Source organism: Pongo abelii, chromosome 5 (assembly GCF_028885655.2).
Source record: "Pongo abelii isolate AG06213 chromosome 5, NHGRI_mPonAbe1-v2.0_pri, whole genome shotgun sequence".
Classification (NCBI taxonomy): Eukaryota; Metazoa; Chordata; class Mammalia; order Primates; family Hominidae; genus Pongo; species Pongo abelii.
Window position 1 is genome coordinate 158,871,674 of NC_071990.2, and position 12,781 is coordinate 158,884,454.

Here is a 12,781-nt window from a genome sequence, read left to right on the forward strand (position 1 = left end):
TTAGTAATTTAAACATTTGCCTTATTTCCACTTGTTGCCTACTCTTTTAAAGGTATAATAATTTTGAAAAAATAATATTGATATAAGTTGACCTTCATAGGTTTGGGTCTTAAGCACACAGAATGACTGCCCTTTTTTTTTTTAGATAAAAAAGGATTTTGCCAGAATGCGGTGCTGTTTGCATTTCAGAAATTAATATGCTCCCCATTACAATTTCTTTTTTCTTTTCTTCCTTCAAGGGAAATGCGAGGGCCTCCTGCTTCACTCTGTAACTTGTGTTGGCAGGAGTACAGTCTGACGAATCACACGTATAATCCTAAACTCTTTCTCCTGTTTTCGATTAGCATCTATGGGTCTTGCAGATATGATGTCTCCTGGTGAATCCAAACTGCCCCTGCCTCTCAAAGCAGACGGCAAAGAAGAAGGCACTCCACAGCCCGAGAGCAAGTCAAAGGTACTTCCTTCTGCCTCTGCACGCGGTGTGGGGTCTGCCTAGCAAAAAGCTGCCATGTCGTTCTCTCTTCACTGGTGTTGGCCGACACTTTTTTTTCATTTGGTCTCTGCATGCTTTCATTTTGTGCAACATGTTTGTAGTCTTCTTTTCTTTCCCCAGCCCCTTCATGGTGTGGATCTGAAAGTTACTAGTTCTTATGGCATTAACTCACGGCTGGGGGAGAGGGGTGGAGGGACAAGACCCACCTAAGAAAAATGCTTCAGGGTGGGGAGAAGTAGGGGTCCTGCCTGGTTTCGGTACTTGCAGCCATTTTCTCTGCCTTCAGTTTATAGCTTCCTGTTTTGGCCGCCTCAGCAACAACAACATACTTAATATTTTGCTTTCCTGCCTTATTTGATAAATAAGGTGAACAGCTTTTTTTTTTCTTTCTTTCTTTCATAAGGGGTAACCCATGCTTAGCATTCCATGTAAGCTTGAAGTAAGCATGGTGGCGTACTGGCCTTCTCCAGCATCCAGCAGACTTACCCAATTATACTAATTAAGAATGTTGTTTTAATACCTTTATCTATGTGTGGTTTTGTGTGTTTGTTTGTACATGTCTTTATATATATATATATAATATATATAAAAAATTAGTTTGTTAAAGTGGATGTACTTTTTGTTATTTTAAATAAAGTTTGCCCTACCTTTGTCATTTTTTTTTTTTTTTATTCCTCTACCACAGGATAGCTACAGCTCTCAGGGTATTTCTCAGCCCCCAACCCCAGGCAACCTGCCAGTCCCTTCCCCAATGTCCCCCAGCTCTGCTAGCATCTCCTCATTTCATGGAGATGAAAGTGATAGCATTAGCAGCCCAGGCTGGCCAAAGACTCCATCAAGCCCTGTAAGTGGCTCTGGTTTTTTTTTTGTTTTTTTTGTTTTTTGTTTTTTTGGGGTTTTTTGATAATTAATTAATTCTACTTGAATGCTTGCTTGTTTATTTGTTTTATAAGACTTTTTCTTTATTATTTATCCATGAAAGGGTTTTCTTTATAAATAATAATATTAGTGACAAAATGAATAAAGTTTGCGTGCATCAAAGAAGTTGGTTTCTGGTAATGAAAAAGCTGTTCTAAAGAAGCACCTCTATACAAAGCATGCGAGTGTGCTAACTGGGTCCAAACTCCTTCACACAGTGACTTTTTTAAAATGTCTGATCCATTATGCACTTATAGAAGATTCTTCAAATGCGTTACTTCTCCATTTATATGGGAACTAATAGCAGCCATTGACTGAATGATAAGTTTGGCCCCTGACCTGTATTTTGCATGTTCTATCTATTTCAAAACTGCCTACCTGAAAGAAGTAAATACTCAATTTGGGTATGGTTTAGTGTAACATCAGCCCTGCTTTATTTTCAACCCATTTGTCTGAAATTAATAAAAACGTAGAAATGTTAGTATGTGAATGAATTTTTAGTTTAATAATGTGTACCTATGTTAGAATCAGTTGAGATGGAACAATTGTATTCTGCACAAGACTGCTGGTAATCTTGAAATTAAGTGTTGATTTCTGTATGATATATAAATTATAACAAAAATGTCATGGATGTATCAGGGAATTTTGTAAGCCTCAATGTTCTTCTGACCCTAGAAGTGGGCCTTTAGTTTCCTACTAAAGAAATTCTGTACCATTAGAGGGGGAAAAAAAAAAAGTAATGGTGCTGTAGCAACCTTTATTTTACATTCATATAAAGAATCAAAAGATCTTAAAAAAAAAAAAAAACTTAACATGCAATTACTTGCCAAGAAGGCTTAATTAACATGCTCATTTCTGTAAGACGATGTATTGACGAGCACGGCTCAGGAAGGCAAGTTGGAGGCAAGAAGACCCTAGCTGTGCAGAATCTGGCAATCTAGTCAAAACCCCAAAAGGAGGCTGCTATTAATTATCCATTCACTGGTTTAAACAGATAGAGCCTGAAGGCTTGAAGAGTTGGTTGTTCTAGTAAATGTTTGTAAAATTCACATGCAGCTCTAGGATAACCAGCATTTTCCCTTTCAGGGGAAGAAAGGGCGATATTCGCTCTTACCTTCTCTGTAGCTGCGTTTCGATTTTGCAGCACCCCTGATGAAAGAGAAAGCGCTTCTAGGATGGGTATAGCAGACAGTGCGCTTCTAGGAGGGGTGCATCCGAACTCGCAGGAAGGGGCGCAACTCCTGCATTTTGATGTCTTTGTGTTATTTGCTTTGAGTCTCAGAAGGCAGCCGACATTGTGTTTTTCCCTCATAGTTTACCCTGGTTTTTTGTTTTGTTTTCTTTTTTTAATAGGAAAAGCATTCCTGAATGAGTAATGCTCTCAAGTTAACAGGTAGAATTCAGATAACTTCTCAAAAGTATTTGTGTATTGGCCCAGAGGGAGAATTTCAGAGGTTAAAAATAATAGTCTTTAAAACTTAAGATAATAATTAAGGGCTGGGTGCAGTGGCTCATGCCTGTAATCCCCGCACTTTGGGAGGATGAGGTGAGTGGATCACCTGAGGTCAGGAGTTCAAGACCAGCCTGGCCAACATGGTGAAACCTTGTCTCTACTAAAAATACAAAAATGAGCCAGGCATGGTGACGGGCGCCTGTAATCCCAGCTACTCGGGAGGCTGAGGCAGGAGAATCACTTGAACCCGGGAGGCGGAGGTTGTAGTGAGATGAGATCGTGCCACTGCACTCCAGCCTGGGCGACAGAGTGAGACTCCGTCTCAAAAAAAAAAAGAAATTAATTAAGAATAAGCACTTACTAAAAACAAAGACTAACAATAGACCATATTATATTGTTTAAAACTTTTCATCTTGCTAATTTCATTGACTTATAAAGAAGGCTTAAGATAGTCACAATATTTTAATTCACTAGTTAAGATTATCTCCATCCACTGTAGGAGACTTTATCAAAATCTGACTTTCTCCTTAATGTAAGACAATAGCAAACTGAATTATAAACTTTGTTTTCTGATTATAATTAAACTTGAAATTGTGTATTTTTTCTCAATATTTCCATATATATGATCTCTTCCTGTGCCATAAATAGTTTTAAGAATTTGCAAGCAAATTCTGGCTCCTGTAGTAGATAGGAACAAGAGAAGCTGAAGTTCACAGTAGTGGAAAATGTCAGACTATTGCTCTGTGTTGAGAAAACAGCCACTTTTTTGAATGAGGTGCTAATTCAAAAAGGGGAGCAAAAGAGAGTATAATGAAGAACCTAACATTATCTCTGCTATCAAATCACTGCAAATACACGCAACCCCGGAATAGTTAACTGCTCTTTCTGAGATGCCGCTTCAATTTGGACTTAAAATTGCTCTTAATAGTGTCCTTAATAAAGCCTGTCTAACAGGTCTGGAAAAGGCAAAATGATGAAGATGCTCTATGCTTTGACAGTGTACTGTGGACCAACATTGTTTTGTTACAAAACATTCTAAAATAAAAATAAACATTTGTCCATACACATACACATACACATATTACCAGGCATATGGTAAAGACTGCTGAAATGTAAATCTGCCTAAAAGACTTGAGGAAAATGTACTTATAGGCTTAATTAAAGTATATGCAAGGAAAACATTTGTGGCACCATAATAATGTCTTGCTGTAATTTTACAGCAATTTCCATTCCTTTTTCTTGCCTCCACAAAGTTTCACAGCAGTAGGATACAATTTTTACAACACTGAGGCGGTACTAGGTAGGCCTTAGTGACTGGGAAAAGTGAACCCGTCTTTCCGAAGGGCAAGTTTGTTTGCCCACTGTCAGTGGGAGGAGTGTAAATGAAGACCTTTATCCAAAGGCAGTGTCTATGAACAAGGACAGTATGTTTGGAGCCTGGTCAGTGATGAGAGTGATAACGTACATGCTCTTTATTCACTAAGTCTTTAATTGCCCTCTGTTCAGACACCAAATATTGGCTGTGGTCATTGCCTGCCCAGTATGCGAACCATAAGCTGGGGTGGAGGCGTTGAGTGCTGGCAGCGGACACAACCTCTTGCTCAGCCTTCAGTCTTACTAGACTGTGCCCACGTTCACTCCACACCTTGCTCAGTGAAATCCTGTTTATAGGATATTTGAATCAGCTGTTAATTCCTGTTAGTATGTTGCCAAGCTTTTCACACCCTTTTTGTCCATTGGAGTAACCACTCATGGAAAAAAAAAAATGCTATCACAGCCCTCCAGCATGCAGAGCACCGCGCTAAGTGTTGGTGATCAGCATCCACACAAACCCTGCCTTGTGGAACTTAGAATCTAGTCGGAAAAGTGGGTGTCAGACAAATAGTTACGTGCAAAACATACAGTTTTACACAGTGTGTGACGTCGTGCTGCAAAGGAAAAGTAAAGCGTGTGGCGGTGGTGAAACTGAGGTCCTGGTTTAACTTAGTGAGCCAGCCTCGGGAGGCCTCTTCGGGATTTATCACATAAACTGAGGCCTGACAGTGTCAGTTCCCTGCAGATGCAGTTTCCTACATTATGGTGCCATAAAAATGCCTCTTAGGAGATCTAAAAATTATGAAAAAGAACTATTCTATTAGAAAGTATCTTCATTTAATTTTTCCAATGTTATGACAACAAATTGAGATAGGCACAAGTTAATTAAACTTCAGTTTATTTAACCAAGGAGAGAAAAGTTAATATATAGTCAAACTGTGTCCATCATTATCTCAGGCCTATTCCAGCTTGTAAGAATCCAGTCCCTTCAGAAGCAAGAACAAGCACTTCTGTGCCCCATTGGTCCGTTCGTGATTAACTATTCATCCAGAACCACTCCCCAGTTTCAGCTTAGAGAGGACCAAACCAGGAACGGCACATGGATCTTACAAACAGGATACCGGTTGAGCTAATTGGAGCAATTTTAAATTGAAATAATTGCTTTTATTTGTCTTATCTTTAAACTGAATCTCAAACTTTTACCTCAGTTTTTTACAAATAAAATGCAAGAGGGAAGTTGTTTTACTGTTAACTGATTATAGATTATAATGTCTTTTTCTTCATGTTCTTATTTCAAATTTTCACTTTTGAAAAACGTTGGACCCATTTTTTTAAGTGTAACTCCCCAAAGGAAAAAAAAAACTCTATACTAAAATTTAGAAACCTCTTAATAATAACTGTCCCGTTAATAAAAAAGAAAATTCCATACTAAAATTTAGGAACCTCTTCTTAATAACTGTCCCATTAATGACGGCAGAGCTTCTGAGGTGCTGCCCAGATGAGAATCTTGTGTAAAGTGTGTTAGAGCAGCCTCTTTTCCTAGTCAAGTAGGCCTTGGGTACAAGAATATGAAAAATAAGCTTTAAAAACTTATTTGGATATATAGTTTCTATATTCTAAGTGTACATATGGGTTTATAGACATATATATATTCACACATATATGAATATGTATACATATATATTTTTTAAGCTCTTATCTAAAGTAGTTTTTAAGTGACTTGAAGTTTAACCTCAGCATCAAAGTGTATTCTAAAATATAAAACAACTATTTTTTATCATTCTACATTTTTTATTTACATCAACTGTATCACCCATTACATATTTGATGAAGAGGTTTTGCCTCAGTAATTCTGAAGCTGAAGGCTTAAAATCTCAGCCCAGTGACTCTGGAGAATCACGTGTTAGTTAAAGGGAAAGCGGCGGCCTCACGTGCTGCGTAAGTTTCATTCTCAGGCATCCTTTCTGAGGGACCTACTTTTACTGGAGATCATTCTGCTAAATAAGGTAACATCCAGCCTCAGTGGCAGTCATGTTAGTTAACCCCCTAAATCTTCAGACATATGTTTAAAATTATGTTAAGCTAAATAAAGAAAAAAGAAAAGGAAAAAAACTTAAGAATTCTGTCTAGAATAATTTCTCTATATTGCAAATAATAACCTAGGTATGCATAAATAAAGGAAGTAAATTATTGTTCCAAGAAATCTTTATTGAGAACTGAGAAAAGATTTTGTACAATAACCCTAGTATTGCAAATATTGTAAATATTTTTACAAATACAGAGATATAAATAAGAAAGGGAAGAGATACAGTTGGCCCACCTAGGGCTAAAAGTGTTACCTGTCCAGATTATGTAATCCATGGAGTAGGCGTCAGGTGTTCAGAAACGGCAACTCTTAATATTTTAGTGTCAGGTAAAAGCAGGTACATAGAAACCCAAGAACTAGAGTATCAATATAAAACACATGAGCATATAAATACATGGGCATAAAAATAAATGTATATGTTTATCCATAAATCCCAAAGCTTTGGTTGACCCTTAGTTTATTAAAACAAAAAAAACAAAAAAAACAAAAAAAAAAAACCACGAGCTTATAGCCCACACCACTGGTTCCCTTGATTGGAAATCTACCTTATATTTTTCAGCAAGCACCGTGTGGTTGCTCATCCTCCAGATGCTGTAGCATTTTAACAAAGACATCCTTTAGCCATTCTTGTTTTGACAAGGAAAAGTAGGAGTCCATTTAATGTTTTGGGCTCTATAATATCACATGTAAAAATTTTAATTCACTATGATCATTCCATGAGCTAGAACCCTTTTATTTTTAAAAATAACATGAGGTGTCACTGGAATTTTGCCTTCTGGGATTCAACGCTTATATCCAAAAGGGGCTTTGTTCTTTTTTGTTTTTGTTTTTAAGTGTATAAAAGGGGGAGTTTGGGCCTTTTATTTAAAGTAAAAGTAAATTCCTAACTAAGAAAATGTATAGTTTGTGCCTGAACTAGTAGCCTTCATTCCTAATTGTTGTGTGATAGCAGTAGTTTTTAATCTCTTCTCTTCTTCTATTTGTTAGCTCATTACTTTTTTCTCACCTTCTTCCCTCTCCCGCTGCACACCCATGCCTCACCTCCACATGCTGCTTCTGGGTACTAGAAGTCCAGCTCCTCCACCACTACTGGGGAGAAGATCACAAAGGTGTACGAGCTGGGGAATGAGCCAGAGAGAAAGCTCTGGGTCGACCGATACCTCACCTTCATGGAAGAGAGAGGCTCTCCTGTCTCGAGTCTGCCTGCCGTGGGCAAGAAGCCCCTGGACCTGTTCCGACTCTACGTCTGCGTCAAAGAGATCGGGGGTTTGGCCCAGGTAAGAATGAGTGAGGGAGGGGGTGAAAAAGGAAGCATTGTGGATAAGTTCTTACAGTGGCTTTCTTTGAATGTGTGGACTCATTTTTTTTCTCACAAAGGAAAAGCTAAGCCTGTGTGAAAGTCACCTTCCTGCAACCCATGTCTGTGTGCTGTCAGGGAGCACTGGGGGACCTTGGCTCTGCCACCAACTCGCAGTGTGACCTCAGCAGGTCATGTTCTTGGACCTCAGTTTCGTCATGTGTACAGCGGGCCAGACTAGATTTTCCTGTAGGTTTCCTTACAGCTCCAGAATTCTCTGGAATCTGCCAGTAGTTCGTAGTAAATACTCAGAAATGTTTTACAAATGACTGAATTAATTATCTGTGTCAGATATAAGTCACATTTACTGCTTCCCTCTATCCAGAACAGGTTAGTAAGAAAATTAAGTGATACTTGTCAAACCATGCCCACAATAACTGGACAGTTAGGAGGGCCATTGCTGTGACCTCCAGCAGGCTAGGCCTGAGGTGTGACAGGGGAGTGACAGGGGAGCTGCCTGGGGTGCAGATTTAAGGAGCTATCCACTGTGTGCTTGCTTGACTCTCGGAGTGAGCACGTCCTGAAGTCTCATACCCCAGGCACCGGCTTTCCTCACTGTAGCCCTTGCTCCTTAATCAGGAGTCTAGTTGTAGGACCACACCCTGTCATAGGAACAGGGAAAAGGTACTCACTGTGTAACCTTTGTCTTTCTAAATACATGAGTCACCAGCCCCAAAGCATAGATGAAAAAACTCCTGTGTAACAAAATCAAGTACAGGATGGGGTGCAGTGGCTTACACCTGTAATCCCAGCGCTTTGGGAAGCCAAGGCAGGAGGATCACTTGAGGCCAGGAGTTGCAGACTAGCCTAGGGAACCCAGTAAGACTTTGTCTCCATTAAAAACTACAAAACTTAGCCGGGCGTGGTGATGCACACGTATAGTCCCAGCTGTTCAGGAGGCTGAGGTGGGAGGAGCACTTGAGCCCAGGAGTTCAAGGTTACAGTAAGCTTTGATCATACTACTATACTCTAGCCTGGGTGACAGAGCAAGACCCTGTCTCAATAAAAAATAATATATTTTTTAAAAAATACAATAATGCTGTAGCCCAGGGACGCTCACAGGGTAGGTGGTGGGGCCAGGTCTGTCTGACTCCAGACACATACTCTTCCCATTTGCCAGTGGTTCTGGAGTCCAGCTATGCATTAGAATGGGCTGGGCAGCTTTTCAAAGCTGTCAGTGCCTGGGCCACCACCCGACATCAATGAAATGAAACCTTCTGTGCCCAAGGTAATCTAACAGGCAGTCAGAATCAGGTGCCCTGCGCCCCACCAAGGTGGCGGGGGTCACTAACTATCCAAGGGCAAGTCATCTGCCCTGCAGGTGTCACTGAGGGCCTACCGTGGTCTCAGTGCTGCATCTTGGGGGAGAAAGGGGAGGCCTTCTTTGTGCTTAGCCTTCCCACTAGGTGCCTAATCCATTCCATGGGGGAACTGAGACCTATGACAGAAAGAATTAGAGCTTGCCCAAGACGCTGCATAACCAGCTGCTAAGTTGTGTGATACCACGTGTGAGTGATGGTCAGCAAACAGAATGATTGAGACATGCCTCTCTCTGACCTGGACTCCCTGACCTTTCCCCTCTGCACCTGGGCTTCTTTGCCTTCCGCCCCTGGACTCCCCTGACCTTTCTCCCCTGCGCCTAGCCGCTTCTGACATGGATTTTTTAGAATCACCAAGACTGCGCAAACAATTAGATCTTATCAACCAGCAAAGAGTAGATAGTGTCTGGCTACTTCCTTACCGTGGCTGTGTCCACAGTGTATATAACCAGGCTGGGTCTGTCACGAGACTCTCCGCGGGCTTGTAATGAGGGTTGCTGGAATGTAGCTGGGTTGCATCTTTGTCCCCACCCCATCATGCTGTCTACCTCGTGGGCATCAGATGTGATTGGGAGCAGGTGCTGCCACCACACAAAGCTCAGCTCCCAGCCTTCCTTCTTAGGTCACACTGAGCAGCACCCAGCTTGCCATTTCTGAAGTAACCCGAAGACCCACGGCTTGCAGCCCTGCATTAAGTGCCAAAAGAGGGCAGTGAGCATCTCCGGGGCATCCACGACTTATTATGCACCACCGAGTACTAAGTAAATGGACATAAGAGCCGTATGAGAAAGTATGAATCCAGAAATTTAATATTTCATTAAAAACCACTGTCCCCTTACCCCCTCCCTTGCCACACAACGCAGGAGACATCAAAAGGCAAAACCTTCCCCAAGTTATTTGCAAATCCTCATGTTTCATTCATATGTTTAACCTTTCATAACCTGTTCCCAAGTGGGAATCAAAAGGTTAAAATAATGCCTGAGATCTTGACGTCACATTTCAGGAGTTCTCTTTCTTTCTCCTCCTTTTGCGACTGTGTTGTCTCCAGCCCTTTAAGCCTCCTTGAGTAAGAGCACCGCACAGGAACGTGTACACTTGCCCCGTCAGCAGGGCTGGTGGCCAGTGGCATCGCATCATGCTTTTTAAGTTGGGGGCCGTTGGTCCAGGGGCTCATTCGCCTTTGCACGAGGTGCTGCTTTTGCTTTTGCCTGACACCTCAAGCAGTCTTGGGGTGAGGGGACGGGTACGGCCCAGAATCACAGGCCCACTTCTGAGGGCTTGCAGCTGCTGGAATGAGCACTGTCACATCAGTGCCCAAAAACCTAAATTGCAAAACAGTGCCATTGTTGCTTTTTAAATGTTTTGAGATGCCCTTTTTCCTTAATTGGAGGTGGGGTGGGATGAGCGTGAGGCGTTGGGAGACGCGGCGGGCAGAAGGACCTCCAAGCAGTGCTTTTTCTGTTGCCATCAGCAGGTTCCCTAATGGTTTTATAACTGTAAGTGCTGCCTATGCACTCCTGAGTGGGAGTAATGAGCATTAGTTAAAAGAGGCAAATGAAGAAAAGTCAACCAAGACATTAAGTGCTTTTTTTGTCTCCTGGCTTTAAACAAGCCACTTTGCTGCAAACCAATGATCCTGCCGTGTTTTTCGCTAGGTTAATAAAAACAAGAAGTGGCGTGAGCTGGCAACCAACCTAAACGTTGGCACCTCAAGCAGTGCAGCGAGCTCCCTGAAAAAGCAGTATATTCAGTACCTGTTTGCCTTCGAGTGCAAGATCGAACGCGGGGAGGAGCCCCCGCCGGAAGTCTTCAGCACCGGGGACACCAAAAAGCAGCCCAAGCTCCAGCCGCCATCTCCTGGTAAGTGGCGGCGCTGCAGTCACTGGCCCAGGAAAGCCCAGGCGCTTGGCCTGGGAGGTTCCGGGAAGGTGGTTTCACAGTCAGGCCAACAGAGAACTTGGGACCTTTGAGAGGCGGGGGTTCCTGTGTCGTTTTGTTTATTTAATTGGACACCCACTGGCAGTGTTAAGGGACGAGAGAATTAAATCTGGGATATGGCCATTTCTGGTTGACACTTGGAAGGCACCCCTTCTTTTGCTTTACCTTAATCAAAACAGGCTTTCGAATTCTGAGCCATATACGTTTATTCCTTATACAAGTATTCAAAAAGATTCCATCTACCTCTACACAAAATAAAGATCCCCAGTGGCCAGTTTGAATACTTACGCACTTCTAGGAAATGCCACCCTACAGGTTTGACAGCTCGAGACCCCCCGCCCTCTGTCGGAAATCCTCAGATTTGAACTTCAGTAAAATGAAGCCTGGGCTTCGTTTCTAATGTCCCCTACCCAGCAAGTTCTCACTTCTAGGGAATTTAGCAAGCTGTCGTGGTAAGGATCCACACGGCCTTGTTTTGGAAACAGGTGGTCTTTTGCAGCCTTGTTCTGGAAGTCAGGGGTCTTAGGAATGGGTACAGCGCTCGCCACCAACACGCTCGCAGGCCAAGCCACATCAGTGACGCCTGCTGGCTCCCTTCCCTCTCCTCCCCACTGACAGAGACCCTCCCATTCCTTTCAGCTCCCCTGCCAGCCTTCGTTCTACTGTTTGGCTTTCAAATTTGAAATGACAAAATCATATATTCTGATAAATGCAATAGTAGAGGGGGGAAGAAATTGGCACCTTAGTGCTGGGTGGTGACCTCACTCCAGTAGATCCGACCATTCTCTTATCTGTGTCTGGCTCCCAGTCAGCGACCTTCACCACATAGCCTCACTGTTCCTGGTCCCTGTCTACGAGATGTGGCCGCACCCACCACTCCTGCACACAGCTTGTTCTGAGCGTGGCTGGCAGCCCATGTTTCCTGAGCACTTCCAGTGTGCCGGGCCCTTTTCTAAGTGCTGTCATTTCATCTTCACATCAGCCCTGTGACACTGATACTATTTTAAAATCCATGAGAAAGTGAAGGTCTCATGGAATCTAAGTACCTGCCCAAAGCCAACTAGCTGGGGAGTAGAAGGTCTTATCTGGGGCATCTGGTGCTAGAGTATACACGATACCCACCAGACACCTCTGCCTGTATTGAAAATACCTTTGTAGTATGTGAAATGTTTACACATAGAAGCCAGAGAAAGAGGTCATTTCACTTTTAATGATTTCCTCTAGCTGCTGCCTGGATGGCAAAGCTGATATCCAAGGTTGCTAATCAAGGGATCTCACATAAATACATTTTAGGCCCAAAGTGCACTTGTAGTGAATACACCTAGAATTACATCTGTAGGTTCTAAAAACAAGTAGAAATCCTCGCTAACCTCATCCTTAAAGATTCAAAGGCTTTGCCAACTCAGGTGTCCCTTAAAAACTGGGAAATCTAATTTTAAAAATCTCACAACATTACATCCAGTTCACAGAGTAAAACAAGCTGCCTGTGAACAGCTCTGAAACTATTTTTCCAAAATAAAAACCCAGTGGGGCGTAGGGACCAAAGTGGTGATGTCTGTAAAGATCTAAGGGTACATTTTATTTGCCAGGAAAGAACTCGTGTCACTGAATGGGCTGCACTCATGTATGGAGAATAGCTCTCCCAGTGTGCATCAGCTTCAGGACGGGGGCCCTGCTGAGGCATATAGATCCTTCAGAAAGTGGAGGGCCTGTTCTCTTAACAGCCAGCCCTTCCCTTTTCCCTTTTTTTAAACTGTCATTTTTATGGCAACATTATCATTTTAACTACACAAAAGAGCTTGGATTGCAGATGGACTCCTGGTATACGTTCTTCTCAGTAGTCCAGATGGAGCCGAGGGCCTGTGACACAGGAGGCAGTGGAAGGAAAGCCTCCTGGTCTCGT

At 42.4% G+C, this 12,781-nt stretch overlaps 1 protein-coding gene across 10 annotated transcripts in view; it reads left to right on the plus strand.

Annotated features, from left to right (window-relative positions):
- The window catches only part of ARID1B (AT-rich interaction domain 1B), a 433,110-nt gene that overhangs the window by 397,411 nt on the left and 22,918 nt on the right, over positions 1-12,781 (plus strand). For 7 of the 10 annotated variants that reach the window (XM_024248190.3, XM_054558365.2, XM_054558366.2 and 4 more), the window contains 4 exons: positions 345-454; positions 1,179-1,337; positions 7,332-7,541; positions 10,596-10,800. In XM_024248190.3, the coding sequence (XP_024103958.3) occupies positions 345-454; positions 1,179-1,337; positions 7,332-7,541; positions 10,596-10,800 (684 nt within the window). The remainder of the gene's footprint in view (positions 1-344; positions 455-1,178; positions 1,338-7,331; positions 7,542-10,595; positions 10,801-12,781) is intronic. The other 3 variants (XM_024248192.3, XM_054558369.2, XM_063725071.1) reach the window with 1 other exon arrangement.